The 17,271-nt window shown below is 48.5% G+C and overlaps 2 protein-coding genes across 3 annotated transcripts in view; both read left to right on the top strand.

Moving 5' to 3' along the window:
- The first annotated feature begins 3,533 nt into the window (after positions 1–3,533).
- CIST1 (colon, intestine and stomach enriched 1) lies at positions 3,534–8,423 on the top strand. Its single transcript, XM_081895941.1, has 4 exons — positions 3,534–3,921; positions 5,710–6,048; positions 7,920–8,077; positions 8,263–8,423. Exons 1-4 carry the CDS (start codon positions 3,879–3,881, stop codon positions 8,308–8,310), a joined length of 588 nt encoding a protein of 195 aa, XP_081752067.1. The 5' UTR covers positions 3,534–3,878; the 3' UTR covers positions 8,311–8,423.
- Positions 8,424–11,093: 2,670 nt separating this feature from the next.
- The window catches only part of PDE4C (phosphodiesterase 4C), a 58,599-nt gene continuing 52,421 nt past the window's right edge, over positions 11,094–17,271 (top strand). The window contains exons 1-2 of one of the 2 annotated variants that reach the window (XM_081895497.1): positions 11,094–11,265; positions 12,153–12,235. In XM_081895497.1, the coding sequence (XP_081751623.1) occupies positions 12,194–12,235 (42 nt within the window). In that variant the 5' untranslated portion in view covers positions 11,094–11,265; positions 12,153–12,193. Of the gene's footprint in view, positions 11,266–12,152; positions 12,236–14,664; positions 14,707–17,271 lie in introns of those variants that run through there. The other variant, XM_081895498.1, reaches the window with a different exon arrangement.

The raw sequence follows: 17,271 nt of genomic DNA on the forward strand, positions 1-17,271 counted from the left end.
GACTGTGCTGAGCTCAGTGCTCTTGGCATAAGGCGACAGCTTATTTAAATCTTCCCCTCACGTCCATGAGGACTAGAATCTTTGGGGGAAATGCTAATAATAATAATAATTAATAATAACAATAATTTACACAGCCGCACTGCAGCTGGGAACTGGTGGAGCTCAGGGGCAGAGCCTGCAGAAGAGACTCCTCTTTAAATCAGCCCTTTATTCCAAACACAGTGGACTGGAAACTTAAATTTATCATTATGGAGTGCTCCATAACTCACCGCAAAGGGGCAGAGGCTCGGCAGCAGAAGATCTCTAGTCCAAGCCTGGTGTCTCCCAAGTAGGGCTGGGAAGGAGCTCGAGACTCCTAATGTCAGGGTCTCACTGGGCAAAGAAATTCTGCATTGCGGGGGGTTGGACTTAGATGACCCTCGGGGTCCCTTCCGACTCCCTCGAGTCTGTATCCTAGATTGCTAGCAGTTAGCTGGAGGGCCCAGCGGCTGGATGCAGTCGGAAGAGGCTCCCCCTCTTCTGCCTCCCGGGTTTGCTTTGCGCTGGAACTCAGCCAAGAGAGGCGTCCCAGACTGGGCTGTGTTTACATCTGTGTTTACTTCCCTGAGCTGAGTAACACAGGCAGGCGTACCTTGACTCCCCACAGCTTAATAGCAGAACCAGATGTGGACTGTCGTCCGGTTGCTAGAGAACTGGGAGGGCAAGGAGAGAAATATTTCATGTGCATTTGAGGCTGGGGGAGCGGAAGGGTGGGCAAAAACCTTCCCCCTTTTTCTCTCTCGGTAAGGGGGCTGTGAGCAGGGAGTGCAGCTAGCAGGGAAGACCCACAACCGAGAGAGCTGGAGCCAGATAAGTTATTTTCAGAGCAGACCCACCAAAGGCAGCCATGCCCATTAGGTTGAAACCCTGGTAGCATCACCAGAAGACAAGTGGGGTTGGGTACATGTCCCTCGGGGTCCCCTCCAGCTCTGTGATTCTCTGATTCTAGGATGCACAATCTATTTTATTATCCTAAGAAGGAGAGGGGATGGGATTTCTAGTCCTCACGGGTGCAGATCAAGGGTGGGAGAATTTTTATTTTTTGGTCGAAGGCCACTTTGGGATAATACGTCAGGGGCCACATTCTGGCAGCAAGAGAGCCAGAGCTGATGTTGAGGGAGGGAGGAAGTATAACAGAATAAAGACAATCCTGGTTTCTGTTTGCCCCGTGGTTGCCAAAAAAGAGAATCCTTGACCTTATCAACCCCATTGGATTTAAGGAGGTCACTCTCAAATAAGTATACAGAGGATTTTATATATATATAAATATAGTGGTACCTCAGTTTTCAAACATCTCCATTGACAAGCATATCAGTTTCCAAACGCTGTAAACCTGGAAGTAAATGCTTCGGTTTTCGAACTCTTGTCGGAAGTCGAACAAGCCACACGGCTTCTGTATTGAGTTTTCAGTTTTCGAACATTTCAGAACTCAAACAGTCTTCCGGAACGGATTACATTTGAAAACCGAGGTACCATTATATATATATATTTGTAAACACACACACACACTGAATAATGGGGAAAGGGCATGTATAAAACTCCTTGAAATCAGAAGAAGAATTAGAAAAAGGCGGAAGGCAAGCAGGTTTGTCAATTCCCCAGCTGTAAAATCATTAAGGGCCAAAGACCTGACCACCCTGTTTAAACAATACACTAGCCTCTTAGCATTGCTCTCTACTTGGGAGCATTTCCCCCCCCCCTTTTTCTAGGAAAAAGCCCAAGAGCCTCTTACATAAATAAATACAAATACCAGGGCAGACTCTTCAGAAGCGAAGAGCTAAATCAACAAAAACCGAGGGACACGGCAAGGGGGATTCTAGGGAGATGGTTCTGTTTCGGGCATCTAGATCCGCTCTCGCTTTTGTTATAAGAACATTTATAGCTTAGACCTTATAATTCTCACAACACTTGGGGGTTCGGGGTACCTGGAGATGCCAGGGGGTTGCAGCTGGGACATCCGCGGCAAAGCATGGGCTCTATGCCACGGAGCGGATGGGGTGCACCTCTGTTGGGGGGCACGTTCTCCTTCTGGGGCAGTTTGCCCACTTTTGGTCCCTCCCCCTCCACTCAGCTCCCACCTGTGGCTCCATGAAGCTGCCAGGATGTGCTGACAGTGGCCCCAATCCTGGAGGAATGGCTTTGACTGGGCAGCTGAACCAGGTGAGGGGAGACGATGGGGCTGAGACCCCCAAGGACTTAGGGGCTTCCCCTGCAGGCGAAGAAGAGACCAAGTGGAGGCCCAACGGGCAAGGAGGAGGTTTCTGCCTATGCCGGAAAGGAAAGTGAGGGGCAGGTGGGGCTCGTCCACCTTGGAAGGGAGCTCGTCTAAGAGAAGGAATCATAATTATTATTTTATTATTTATACCCAGCCACTCGGGGCGGCTCCCAACAGAACACTAGAAACAGAATAAAACTTCAAACATGAAAAACTTAAACAGGGCTGCCTTCAGATGTCTTCTAAAGGTCGGGTTAGTTGCTTATTTCCTTGACATCTGATGGGAGAGGGTGCCACCACCAAGAAGGCCCTCTGCCTGGAAGGCTCTGACCCCAAACCTCCTCTGCCTTGGGGGATATATTTGGGTGAAGAAAAGGCTCGGGAGCAAATGGTTCTTTGCAGGCCTCCTTCTGGCAACTCCTGCCGCCAAGATGGTGCCAAATGTCTTGCTCTGATTTCCTATGGACCTATCAGTGGGGCAGAGAAGGGGGACTTGCCGTCTGGGCAGCCCAGGACCCCCAGACCCACTGCCCAGGCCTGTACCCCGGGGAGGTCATTTCAGTGCTGCTAATGCAGCAAAAACAGAATAGGAGGCAGACACACTGAGTTCCTGGTCTCTGCAGTCGTAGCTGGCGCTGTGATTCTCCCACGGTTCGACTTCCCCTCTGGAGGCGAACTCCATTGTCGCCCAAGACAGGCAGATGCCAAAGGCAGCTGAGTTAAATGTCCAATTTCCAGAGGCACAATGTCAGACTGCTGGTCCATTCTGCCCAGTTCTGTGTCTACGCCGGCTGAGAGATGCTCTCCAGGGTTTCAGGAGTGTGGCAGGCCTCGTCTGCCTGCAGATTAAAATGCTTTAACGCGGCCTTGAACAAAAAGCAGCACAGACACCTTTCAAAGGCAGCAACGGGAAGAAAAGCAGCAAATCAGGAGTTAAAAAGTTGTTTTTGTTGGAAGGGAAATGGCTGCCGTAGGGATGGCGCCACCTGGCGCCTTTCCACCGCCACATTGCTGGTCCGTAGCTTCTGACTTTGCTTGAGGTCGGAGCCCCACTTGGGCGAAAGATTCCTTGGGGTTGGACTAGATGACCCTCGGGCCCCTTCCAATTCTACAATTCTGTGATGCTTCTTCACAAGCCAGGTAGGTGATGGCGTATTGTATCAGTTCTCCAAGGGTGGGGCAGGAGAGCAAGAGGGGCAGGAAGATTCAATGACACACACACACAAATATTCAAGTATTGCCTTTTTTTTTCTCCCCATCCCCTTGAATTTTAAAGGTGTGACTTATATTCGGACGTGGCTTATATTTGGGCCAATACATTATATTTAAAAATTCAGCCTGGCTGTGAGCCAATTTTTATTCTGGGTGAGGCCCAGAGGGAGGGACAAGTGAGTTCTGAGCTTGCTTTCCCTCACCTGTCCAGAAGGGGGAGCTGTCAGGCCACGCTCCTTCCTTCTTTCCAGGTGCCAAGCATCACAAGCGGGGATTTGGCCACTGCCCAGGTGCCCGCCTCCTTGGAGAGGTGGCAAGACAGGTGCCTGGGTCCTGTTCGCAGGCGGGAGGAGACTCCTTCAAGCAGCTGCTGTCCCTGCCTTCCTCCCCAGGAGAACCGGGTTCGGCTGCCATGGCCGTGTGGGTCCTTCTGCTACTGGTGGTCTCAGCTCAAGGTAGGGGGCTGGTGGGGGGCTGCAGAAGGACTGGGACCTGGGGCAGCAGCAGCAGCAGCATGGGCAGTGCCAGATTCACATCTAAGCTCAACAAGCCCTAGCTTAGGGCCCCACTCTCTTGCGGGCCCCAACGTTTTTTAAAGGGGAACAAAACTGGATGTCCGTTTCCGAAATATAAGATAAGAAACAAATGAAATAAAACCTACATCCAGCAACCGTGTTTTGTGTTGTGTAGGCTCCAAGGATGTGAGTCATGGGCCCCGCCTGCTCCCTCAAATATCCCTGCTTTGCTCCTTTCTATATATAGGGTGCCGACATTCTGCATGGACTGGTTGCAGGGCAACATGCGCAAATGGCTTGGCATACCTATTAGGTCCATCAGTGACCATCTAGCATATATTCAACACAAACACACAGTGGCAATTTACGTAAATCCAGCACTGCCCTTGGGGGTTGCCCAGCTGGTTGCCCCACCCCTTTCCTCTGCGTCCAACTTGTTTGTGACATTTGGGGACCCACAACGGAGAACAGCTGCCCGGCCCTGTTGCGGTCTGAAACACAACTCCCAGCCTCGCCGCCCGTCTTTGCCCCGTCCCTCACTTGCAGAGAAGCAGGATGTGGGGAAGTAACCAAACAGACTGTGCCCACGAAGGTGGGGCAGCGCCACAATCTGATTATTTGTGCCGCGCAGGTGGAGGAACAGCCCTCCACTTGGCTGGTAGGGAAAGGCGAGGTCGGTTGTAGCAGGCGGCCCCTCGAGAGCCTCAGCCAATATTTGCACCCGTTCCACCTTCATGGGTGTCAGAGCCACACGGGCACTGTGCCAGGAAGAGTATTTTCATTTCCCTTTCTTTCTGTCTTACTGTACTCAAGGCATATCACTGACACGCTGTCTGCCTCTCTAACATAAGAGAACCCCCAGTTTGGGAGGCACTCTACCCAGGGCCAGATTTAGGCTGGGTTGGAGTGTCCAGCTGTATCTCTTATTTGAAAAAATAAAGCAAGATTCTAGTCCTCATGACTCTGAATGAAAACGGCTTAAGGGAATGTACCTCAGACCTTTTGCATTCAAGGCCAGCTGCTCTGCCTTGAATAGCGTAGGAAAGCTGTCTGGCCGTTGGTCCACCTAGTCCCATACTGTCTGCACAGACTGGCAGAGGCCCAGGAGTCCCAGGCAGGAGTCTCCCCCCAGCCTACCCAGAGATCCCCCTGGGGATTGAACAATGGGACCTTTTGTCTTCTAGGTGAGATGCTCTACCGCTGAGCCTTCAGAAAACCAGAGGTAGACTAGCTTGGGCCATGGAGGTTCCATCGGGCCACCTTTAGCACTTCAGGGGGCTCTGCTGGATGACCCTTTGGGCTCCCAACAGTACACTTCGACGATTCACCCTCCAGTCTCTGCTTCTCAATTTGTATCGTATTATTTTATGCACTGTGGCTTGTCGTGGTTTTATCGATTTTAGTTTAGAAATTATTCATTGTAATTGTGAAGCGTGGGTTTCTGTTTAGTTTTTATATGCTGATGTTATTATTCTATACTATTCCAATGACTGCTGAATGTTACTCTATTTGATGCAGGTTGCTTATTTTAAAGTTTGGTTTTATTCTCACATTTTTGTATTGCATTTGATGGTTATAAGACGTCCATTCTTTGTTTCTTCACCTCGCAAACTGCCTTAGGTATAGTAAGATAGAAAGATAGTATACAAATTAAAAGTGATGATGATGAAGATTCCTTGAGCCGTGGAGGTTTGCTCCTTTCTGACTTCCCCTCCTCTCCCATTGCAGCTGTCTCCGCCACCACACAGGCCGCCTACAGATCTTCAGACACGAGCCCCCCGACCGTCTCCGAACAACCAAGGACATCCAGTTCTGGGGCGGAGGAAATCACTACACCCCACAGCGAGATCAGCCCCACGGCATCAGAAGCACCCACAGAAGAGACTGCCTCTGCCAACCGCACGACTCACCTGGGCTCCTCGCCTCCGCCCAGGCCCACTGAAAGCACCACCAGGGAGGGGGACAACACGACAACCGCCACCCTACTCACAACCCCCCTGGCCAGCTCCAGGGAGCCACTGCTCACCAGCCGAGAGGCCGGATCCACCAGCCACAACTCCACCTCAGGTGAGAGGCAGGTGAGGATGCCCTCTGGATCCGGGCAGCGTCCTGTGCCATCTCGAGCAGCAATATTTTGCCTGTCCGGGATTGGGGGCTAATAATCATGTTTTGTAGGGGATCGGATTGCAAGGGGTTGGACTGGATGACGCTGGGGGTCCCTTCCACAGTTCTCTGATTCTGTTAGGATCTTCCTGTAGACAGCTCCTGTATCTTCTGCAGAAAGGGTTTCTGAATGAGGAGCATTCACGATGGCTTGCGCTGCTGCTGCTGCTGCTAATAATAATAATAATAATATATTTATACCCCACCCATCTGGCTGGGTTTCCCCAGCCACTTTGGGCGGCTCCCAACAGAATATTAAAAGCATAATAAAACCTCAAACATTAGAAACTTCCCCGAAGTCTTCTAAAAGTCACACAGTTGTTTATTTCCTTGACATCTGGTGGGAGGGCGTTCCACAGGGCGGGCGCCACCACCGAGAAGGCCCCCTGCCTGGTTCCCTGTAACTTGGCTTCTTGCAATGAGGGAACCTCCAGAAGGCCCTCGGGAGAGGGACCCCGGTGTCCGGGGTGGAGACGCTCCTTCAGGTATACTGGGCCATTGAGGGCTTTCAAGGTCAGCACCAACACTTTGAATTGTGCTGGGAAACGTCCTGGGAGCCTATGTAGGTTTTTCAGGACCAGTGTTATGTGGTCTCGGCGGTCACTTTTTATCCTGCCTTCCAAGCAGAGTATTAAAGGCACCTAAAAAAAAGCGTGTGTGTTTAGAGTCGCACATTGTATTTGGAGAAAAAACAAAACTCCTACTCTGAATACAAAATAAAACCTGGAATGGACACAGGGTGAGAAGATGTAAGGAGTCTGACTGCAGCTGGATCAGGCCCAAGGGGGTCCCATCTAGTCCAGTGACTCCTCACAATGACCCCCCCCCCCAAAAAGAAGCCCCACAAGCAGGACCTGAGTGAATTTGAGCCACCAGTTGCTGTAGATTATGTGATGGGTGCAGAAATTCGACAAGGTACAACTTCCAGCACAGAGGTGAAGCGATGACAGGGCTGCACCGGCTGAATTCCTGCCTGCTCTGTATGGCTGGGAAGAGCACAGGGAAAGGAGCAGGAAGCAAGGCGGGGGACAGGAACTGATTGCAGTTCCTGCAATCAGTTGATCCCTTGTAGCCCTTGTAGACGAGAAAGATTGTCTTCCATAAACACGGTTTTAACAGTGAGTCTGTAAGTGACACTGGAGGCCAGTTCTGGATCCACATGTCCTTCCACACTGGGGTTTCCAGGCGGGAGTTGATCCCGGTGAGGATTTGCCAAGCGTGCCTTCCTCTTGGCACGTTTCTCCCTCGCGTCCTGAGTTCGAGTGTCTTCAAAGCCCATGACACCTTTGGGGAAGGCTGTTCTCCAACAGGAGCACTCGCAGGCCAGTCTTTCCCAGTTGTCAGTGCTTATACTACATTTTTTAAATTTTGCCTAGAGGCAGCCTTTGAACCTCTTTTGCTGACCACCAACATTACTCATTCCATTTTTAAGTTCTAATAGAGTAGCTGCTTTGGAAGACAATCATCAGCACCCGCAAAATATGACCAGTCCAACGAGGTTGATGTTGAAGAATATTGCTTCAACACGGGTGACCACCAGGCGGCACTGTTGCCTCACAATTCCCCTCTCCTGTTGGATTTTCTTACTGATGATTTCTGAATTGGAGGGACCTCAAGGGTCATCCAGTCCAACCCGCTGCAATGCAGGAATCTTTTACCCAACGTAGGGCTCAAACCCACGACCCTGAGGTTAAGATGTGGCCCTTGGGCCGCGAAAAGCTTGTTTCCAGGGCAAACGCTCTTGAGCTTCAAAGCCGTGTGTGTCTCCCCGACAGCTGAACCCGGCGAGGACGCGCCCATTTCCCAGAAGCCCGGCCTGGTGGCCATCATCTGCATCTTTGTGATCATCCTGCTCATTGGCGCTGTCGTGGTCCTGGTGAAATGTTACAAGGGGAGGGAGCCGGCCTTCCAGAAGCTGGATGAGGTCCCCATGGTGGGTAGACGCCTGGGATTTGGGGGGGTGGCTGTGTGGGGAGGGAAGGTCCCCCCCAGTTCTGGAGCCACGGTTAAAACTACGCTTCCCTCCTGGGCTAGAAAAGCTGAAAACCTTTGGCATCTCAACAGAATCTCATTGCAGCTTGAATTCCCCTCTCTGTTTTCTCTCTTTCTTCCCTGCAGGGCAAAGTCACAGAAGGTTCTCCGTTTGCCCATTTTCCTCCCAAGTAGCCTGGCTCCCCTTCCACCCCACTCCCCCCGAGGGCCTGCCCAAAGAAGGGCCGCATCCTGCTGTCACTTAGCGTGTGCAATAATAATAAGAATAATAAAAGTTTCCAAATTTGTCCCCGTGACTTTCTTGGGTGCCGGTTAATCTGGGTGTGTTCAGAGCACAGAATCATATAGCCATAGAATTGTAGAAGGGACACCCCAGCGGTCATTCAGTCTGACCCCCCTACAATGCAGGAATCTCAGCTCAAGCATCCCTGACAGATGGCCTTCCAACTTCTGCTTTAAAACCCTCAAGGAAGGAGAGTCCACCACTTTCCATCCCATGGTGTTGAGTTGGAATCTCCTCTCATATAGCTTGAAGCCACGGGTTCGAGTCTTGCCCTCCAGAAGCAGGAGAAAACAAGCATGTTCCCTCTTCCATGCGACAGCCCTTGAGAGATTTGAAGATGGCTCTCCTGTCTTTCCTTTTTCCCAGGCTAAACATGCCCAGCTCCTTCAACGGTTCCTCATCAGGCTCATCGGCTTCCAGACTCTGGATAATCTTGGGACTTGGCTACATTCAGTCAATTATATTGTTATGACTATGTTGTAGACATTTGACACCAGATGGCGCTGTAGAGCCATAATCTGTGTTTTCCTGTAATTTTAAAAATGAGTATAAATCTGCGCGATATCCTTCTTAAATTGCGGTGCCCAGAACTGGGCACAGTCAGGGCCAGATTTAGGTTGGATGAGGCCCTCAGCTCCTGAAGGTAATTGGGCCCTTTCTATGTCCAGCTGGCCTTTGTCAACAACAAATTGCTGCTCTTTTTTGGGTTGAATATATGCTATAGGGTCATTTATGGACCTAATAGGCATCTCAAGCCATTTGCACATGCAGAATGTAGGCACCCTAAATATAGAAAGGAGCAAAGCAGGGAGATTTTAGGGAGCAGGCGAGCAGGCGGGGCCCATGACTTACATCAGAGGAGCCGACACAACATAAAACATGGTTGCTGCATCTCGGTTTTATTTTATTGGTTTTCTATCTTATATTCTGGAAACGTACATCCAGGTTTTTTTTTACTTTAATTTTTTTTGGGCCCCCAAGAGAGTGGGGCCCTAAGCTAGAGCTTGATCCATGTGTTCCTGTGATTTTTTAATGAGTATAAATCCAGCCCCACTCACCCTCCTCTGCACACCTCCGCAGAGTTGGGCTAATGAGTAACGGGACCTGAGAGTTAATTAGTCACCCTAATTGCTCGGCCTGCAGGTCTCCTTGGCAGAAGGAGCTCAACTGGCATAATAATAATAATAATAATAATCGTGCTTCTTTCTGGAGGGGACGCAGGGGTACGCTCGCATAGCTCTAAACATTTTGCGAATCTTTGTACTTTTGTGCATTTACTGTATTTATTTCCCCCGATTTGAACTATAAAATGGTGATTTTCTTGAGTCAAAATGAGAGCACCCCTAAACATTTTTTTTAGAAAAAAAGCACTAATAATAATAATAACAATAATTTCATTATTTTTATCCCTCCCACCTGTCTGGGTTTTCCCAGCCTGTGGCTGACAGTGTCTTTCCACCAGCCTCGCAGAGGCAGAAATCTGAGTTTCCTGGCACCTTCTAAACCCCAGGGAACAAAAAATAAATAAACCTGGACAAGATAAATGGTACCAGGCCAAAGGGTGTGTTTTGGGTGTTCCTGCGAAGAGGAGACTGGTTTTGCCCAGCTGGTTTTGGCAGCAGGGAGGCTGCTTTCGAAACCAGAGAGGGTTGCCCATCAACAGAGAATCTGCTCAGAGGGTCAGCAGACAAAAGGAAAGCCTTCTTTCTTTCTTTCTTTCTTTCTTTCTTTCTTTCTTTCTTTCTTTCTTTCTTTCTTTCTTTCTTTCTATACCACCCAATACCCAAAGGTCTCGGGATAATTCATATAAAATACCGAATAAAGAAAATCAAAACAAAAATAACACAAACTGCGGAACTCCCAGCTGCAGGAGGCAGGGATGGCTTTGGGCAAATTCAGGGAGGGCTATTGATGGCTGCTAGCTGCAATTATTAGCATTATTATTGCTTATTAAATCAGTGCCTCACCCTTCGCTTGAGGGTCACAGGGTGACTTACAGTACTAAAACAACCGGTGGAGCCCCTCCATCGCCTAGGAGCATGCGCAGAGTGCTGCGGCGGAAACCCTGGCCTCTGAGAATTCAGAAGGAATAAGAAATGACATGTGAAATCCCTGGTGGGGTGTTAAACCCAGGGAAGCCTGCCCCCTCTGCCCGCCAAGACTTGGCAAATTTGTAACCGGAGTCACAAGGCTCCGGGTTAATTTCCCAACGCGCCCAATTAATCATTTATTTCTTTTATTTTTAAAAAATGGTCTTGGAACGCAATTGGCAGGGAGGAGGGTGAGGCCAGAGACCTCGGGCAATGGGCTCCCTTTTTGCTGGGAAAGGCTTAGGGGGCCCAAGAGCAGTGGCTGGATGGCTCAGTGGGTAGAGCACGAGGCTCTTGATCTCTGGGTTGTGGGTCACAGCCTCACGTGGGGCAGAAAGAGGGGTTGGACTAGATGCCCCTTGGAGGTCCCACTGAAATCTACAATCCTATCATAGTGCGATGTTGACGATGAGGATGGCAGTCGCACAAACCCCGGAGTCCTCCCCATTTCGGTTCTTCCAGTTGAACCAGTCATGTCCTTCTGCTGCTTCTCCTGCCAGGCTGGGACGCTTGCCAGGACTCCCTGGGGAGGAGTGGGGTGGGGGCAGGGGGTGGGGAAGGGTGCTCCAAGTGCCTGCATGCCATGGGTGCTCCTCCCCGTTTCAGAAAAAGGCACCCAGCCTCTGCTTGGATTATTTTGCTTCCTTTCCAATCCTCTCGACCGAGCGAAGGAGGGAGAGCCTTTGTGTTGAAGTTTCCCGCAAGGTGAGGGGTGCGAGTTCGAGAAGCAAAAGGAGCGAGAGAGGCCTCCAAACTGTAAGTCCAAGAAATGCCCAAATCTGTTAAGAGAGAGGGGGTGTTTTCGCCTCTGGGCACCAGATAATGAAAGCACACAAAAGGTGGCAAACAAGCTCTGTAACCAGCCTAAAAAGTTCAGGGTGGGGACACCCAGCAAGAAGTTTGGGGGCATCTTATCCCTCTGTACATATTAATGCTTTACTCTGTATTCATTGAAGGCTGTGCTGGTGATAATGATAATTAAAGGTTCATTTGTCATCAGTTAAAAGAAAAAAGGTGGCAAACATTATATACCATCAGTCCTGGAAGTGTTCCAAGCTAAACCTCTAGCACAGTTATTATATGGGGCTCAGATTTCGACAGGCTCAACTTGGATCTACAGAATTTATATCCAGATGGGCATTTATTATTATTATTATTATTTTTTCTTAAGGCAAATTTTCTCTGTCTCGCCCTGGGTACCAAATGCATCATTGCGCCTAGAGGCTAATCTTCCCTCGGTAGAATCACAGATCCGGCGTAGGACATTTAACTCTTGGCTTTGCCTAAACTCCAATCCCCCCCCGGTCTAATATCCCTAGTGCTGCAAGGTCACAAGAGCGCCTGGTCTAAAATTGCCCATCAAAAACTTCACTCTTGTGGTTTATCAGCACGACATCTGCTCACTTTGGGTTTTAGTAAAGCAAACAGTCTAATTTGTCAGTGCCTAAATGATCTCGAGCGTCCGAGCAGCTTGGCCACAATAAGGAAATTTTCATTTTGGACTAGTCAATAGAGGCATTATTATTGAAAACAAAGTTTGGCGGTCAGTGCTTTTAACCCAGCTCCGACTGAAAACTTAAGTTGCGAGCTTGCGGGATCAACCCTGAGATAGATTTTCTCATTTTCTTTCCTGCTCTTTGCAGGGACAGGAACAGGTGGCGGCCCACTCCAAGGTTTTGCCACCATGCGTCGAAGCCGGACGACGGTGTCCTTTCTGAGTATGGAGGTAAGGAAAAATAATGCGCGGGGGATCCCTGTTTAGGGAAGCTTTTAATGTTTAATAGGTGATTGCATTTTAGTGTTTTGTTGGAAGCCTCCCAGAGTGGCTGGGGAAACCCACCCAGATGGGTGGGGTATGCATGTATGTATGTATGTATAAATAAATTATTATTATTATTATTATTATTATTATTATTATTATTATTATTGATTATTATTAGGTGTCTGTGGGTGCAGGTTGGTGAGTGCCCAGCCAGGAGGGCGACGGACAATATTTGGGGTGAGGTTGCGGTTAATATCAGGTTACCAGATTTTTTTCCCAATGATTCCGGGGACACTTTTCAACTTCCTACTAAACAGATGGATTTTGTCAGGGGACTGATTTGTAAATCCAGCGACTGTCCCCGGGAAACGGGGGCGCCTGGTAACCTTAGGTGAAGAAGTCCATCGGAAGTTCTGGACCCCCCCTTCCCGTCTTGCTCAAATCCCAAAGTGCCTTCAATGCTCTGCCCTCTTCGTTGCAAGAGGGTCTTGTAAATAAAATCTGCCCTTTTCCCTTATGGGGTACCCAAGAGCCCGTCTAGAGTCCTTATGTAGCTTCCCTATCGGAAGGAGAAAAGAACAGAGGCCAAGCAGAGAATATTGAGAAGCAAAGCGGCTAGTGAGCCTGATCTTTATTAAAATGTTGCAACAGGGTCCTCACTCCCCACACGCAGGAGGGAGGAGGGACCCAGAAAAATGGGGTGCAAGCTCTTCTATAGACTCCTGAAATGGCCCCCCCTTCTAGCCAAGGGATGCACAACCTTTTTCCAAAGGGGGCCAGATTTGACGAAGCGAAGATGCGTCAGGGCCGAGCAAAGCTTTTTTTTAGGATTGAAGTTGTTGAGCTCTTTTTACAATTCTACCCCAAAGTGGTTGAGCTTTCTTTAGGTTTTAACCCCAGTGCTGTTAGGCTGTTGAGCTTTTTTTTTTTTTTTTTTTTTTTGCAATGCTGAGCTTTTTGAGGGGATTTTACCCCAGGACTTATACTTCCACAGGGGCCGCATTTAATCGACCGGTGGGCCGGATTAGGCCCCCAAAATGGACTTTGGAGGTGCCTGGTATAGGCTTTTTAAATTGCCGCTCTTCAATCTACAGAAGGCTCATCTGCAACAGAATCCTGTCTGCCAGGTTCCCTGTGGCTGGGTTTACCTGGCTGTTAATGGATTTACCTGGAGAGCCTGGCCCTCCTTTTGTGAGGATAAATTCTTAATTTCTGAGTCCCGGTCTCCGGCTCCCTTTTCCCCTTTAGGGAGGATTTGGGAGCAGGGGACATGGGGGAAGCGTTTCCCCTTCCCATCCAAACTGCAGAGGAATAGTTGAGGTCCCGGAAAGAGTCCAAAGGGCTTCAGGATTGCTCTCCACGTGGTTGATATACTTGTGGATGTGTTTGCCTGCTACGTTTATGAACATTTATTTTACACCTTTGACCTTCTGATTCTCATCACATTAGTTCTGCTTCCTAAGGAGCCCTTGAGCATCACCTGAGTCGCAGCATCACTTTGGCTTGGGGCTTGCTGGTCATTTTCTGACAGGAAACTTTCCTCCTTTTAATCAAATAACTCCAGTACTTTATTAAACTGGTTCTTCTGTGTCTCTGGGTACGTTTCTGGGTGGAATTTCACTTCGTATCACGGCGCTGCCACCAATTAATATTAATACCTTTGACCTTCTAATTCTCATAAGTTTAGTTCTGCTTCTTAAGCAGTCCTTGAGCATCACCTGAGTCGCAGCATCACTGGCTTGGCGCTTGCTGGTCATTTTCTGACAGGAAATTTCCCTCCTTTTAATCAAATAACTCTAATACTTTATTAAACTGGTTCTTCTGTGTCTCTGGATACGTTTCTGGGTAGAATTTCACTTCGTGTCATGGCGCTGCCACCAATTAATTTGGGCACAACAGCCCTTTTCCCCTTGTGCTGTTGGGCCCGTTCTCTCACTTCGAAATGGAGCACCACCTCACAGAACACGACTTCTGTTCAATTTTATGTTTTTCTTTCTCTGCTTCAACTTTTGCCAGTTCCAGTCTTAGTCTCATCATCTCTCATTCAGGGTGAGGATTTTCCTCAGATGCAGCAGCTCTGCACTGGGGCATCCCGAGTCTCTGGCTTGGCGCTTGCTGGTCATTTTCTGACAGGAAATTTTCCTCCTTTTAATCAAATAACTCCAGTACTTTATGAAACTGGTTCTTCTTTGTCTCTGGGTATGTTTCTGGGTGGAATTTCACTTCATATCACGGCGCCGCCACCAATTAATATTAATACCTTTGACCTTCTGATTCTCATAACATTAGTTCTGCTTCTTAAGCAGTCCTTGAGCATCACCTGAGTCGCAGCATCACTGGCTTGGCGCTTGCTGCTCATTTTCTGACAGGAAATTCTCCTCCTTTTAATCAAATAACTCCAGTACTTTATGAAACTGGTTCTTCTGTGTCTCTGGGTGCGTTTCTGGGTGGAATTTCACTTCTTGTCACGGCGCTGCACCAGTGAATATGCAACGGCCTCTCACTTCCAAACGGAGCGCCCACTTCCACCACTTCCCTCAAACTACCTTGTAGGGACTTGCGTGAGGTAAAACTTCACAATTCGGAGTCCCAGGCAGGATTGGTTCAAATGAACAAGAAGGGTTTTCTGGAGCAAGGAAGACACGGGGGGATGAAACTCAGGAGCCTTCAGCCGACAATGTTCTTTCCCTTCAAGGTTTTGCACTTAATCCTTTGCTCTGAACATGGAGGTCCTTCCTGTCAGTTACTCCTGAAGGACTTCCGAGTAGCAGAGCCAAGAGATCTCCGCTTGGGGAGGCTCCTCTTTCTAGAAGAATCTCTCCAGGAGAGCCAAGGAGACGGACTCTTTCCACCTCCCAATTCCTCCTTGCTCCACCTCAGCCTCCCAGTTCATTCCTGGCCCCATTACTCTTATTATGAGAATTGGAAGGTCAGAGATATAAAAGACAGTGGGACCTCGGGTTACGAACTTAATTCGTTCTTAACCTGAAACCGTTCTTAACCTGAGGTGCCACTTGAGCTGATGGAGTCTCCCGCTGCCACTGGCGCGCAATTTCTGTTTTCATCCTGAGGTAAAGTTCTTAACCTGAAGCACTATTTCTGGGTTAGCAGAGTCTGTAACCCAAAGTGTTTGTAACCCGAGGTACCACTGTAAATGTGCCAGGCAAACACATACATCAATATATAAGACGCATGTCTGAAACAGTACAGGAAAAAAGTCCTGGAACCATTTTGCCTCTCCCAAATTGACCTCAAATGTTTCTTATCTTAAATGTGCCCTGAAGGCAGGATTTGTGAGCAAAGAGACAATGGGGGGGTTTTTTCCTTCCCTCCCTCCTTGCAGAGAAACATTTGGTCAGTTTGGGAGAGTCAAAATGGATTCAGGACTGTCTTCCTGTACTGTTTCAGACATGGCGTTTATATAGTTCTGTATGTGTTTGCCTTGTAAATTTATGAACACCAAATTTATATATCGGAGACCTTGAATTCTTCTAACAAGGGGAAGGAATTATGGCTCTGCTTTAAAAAAAATAAATACATTTTTATTCAAGTTATATAAAGACAGGTAAAAATAAACAAATACAACAGGAAAAAAAATACAACAATGTTCTCTTCCCTAAATTATACAACGTAAAAAACCATAATAAAAAATCATATTCTGTTGGGCTCTACTGGGCCCTAGACTCCCCTCCACCCTTTTGGTAAGTATCAAATATCTTCCTCCCTTACGTATTTGATTTTTGATCTTATAGTCCGTCGCTGATAGAGTTGTTCTATCCCCGCCAGTTCACTTTATAAGTTTGGTCCAATATATTTCCAATATTTACTCCAATTTTGCTGAAATTTCTGTTCATCTAGATCTCGTATTCTAGCTGTTAATCTATCAAGCTCAGCGTAATTTACCATTTTGACCTGCCAATCATTTATGCTGGGCATGGTTTCCGATTTCCAATGTTGTGCCAGCATAATTCTTGCGGCCGTGGTGGCGTAGAGAAATATCGTCATGTCTTCTTTTTTAATTTCTTTACCTGTCATTCCCAGCAAGAAGGCTTCAGGTCTTTTGGGAAAGGTATATTTCAATATTTTTTTAAGCTCATTATATATTAGTTCCCAAAAGCCTTTCACCTTCTTACATAGGAATTATGGCTCTGCTTTTAGTCTTGTTGGAAGAATTCCCAGTAGGATAAGCGGCTCAGTTGAATTTCGCAGCCAGAGGGGAAGGGGCTCCAGGCTGCAAAAACCCTCCTGCAAATCTTTCCACCCGGCGAGACCTAACCCTAACCCTAACCCTAACCCTCGGGGAGTTAGGGGTTTCCCTTCCATGTGAAGACAGGATGAGGCCCTCTGCCTGGTTCCCTGTAACCTCACTTCTTGGGGGGAACCCGGAGATGGACCCCGGTGTCCGGGGGGGGAGACGCTCCTTCAGGTCCACTGGGCCGTTTAGGGCTTTCAGGGCCAGCACCAAAACTTTGAATTGTGCTCAGAAACGTCCTGGGAGCCAATGTAGGTCTTTCAGGACCGGTGTTATATGGTCTCAATGGCCGCTCCCAGTCCCCAGTCTGGCTGCCGCATTCTGGATTAGTTGCAGTTTCTGGGTCACCTTCCAAGGGAGCCCCACGGAGAGCGCATGGCAGTAGTTCAGGCATGTCCAAAGTCTGTTTCGGGGGCCTGATCCGGCCTGCCGGTCGGTTTAATCTGGCCCCTGCGGCATTTTTTTCCTGGGGTAAAAGCCTAAAAAAACCATAACAGCTTCAATCTGAAAAGAAGCTCAACAACCTCAACCCTAAAAATCTCAACAACCTTTGGGTAAAATCCTAAAAAAAGGTCAACAACCCACGGCCCTTTACTTTATCAGATCTGGCCTCCTGCAGTAGTCCAAGCGGGAGATAGCCAGACGGGGGTGTCCAGCGGTCAAGAAGACAATTTCTGCCTGTGCCGTGGGGGGAAGTGAGGGGCAGGTGGGAAAGGAGAAGAGTAGTAGAAGAAGAAGAGTTTGGATT

This window comes from Podarcis melisellensis (genome assembly GCF_964234715.1).
Source record: "Podarcis melisellensis genome assembly, chromosome: 18".
Taxonomy (NCBI): Eukaryota; Metazoa; Chordata; class Lepidosauria; order Squamata; family Lacertidae; genus Podarcis; species Podarcis melisellensis.

Excerpts from the sequence above, each read along its gene's own strand:
- CIST1 (XM_081895941.1), top strand. The coding sequence starts at position 3,879 with ATGGCCGTGTGGGTCCTTCTGCTACTGGTGGTCTCAGCTCAAG. Across the intron at positions 3,922-5,709 it reads ACTGGTGGTCTCAGCTCAAG|CTGTCTCCGCCACCACACAG; the intron begins GTAGGGGGCTGG and ends CTCCCATTGCAG. Across the intron at positions 8,078-8,262 it reads AGCTGGATGAGGTCCCCATG|GGCAAAGTCACAGAAGGTTC; the intron begins GTGGGTAGACGC and ends TCTTCCCTGCAG.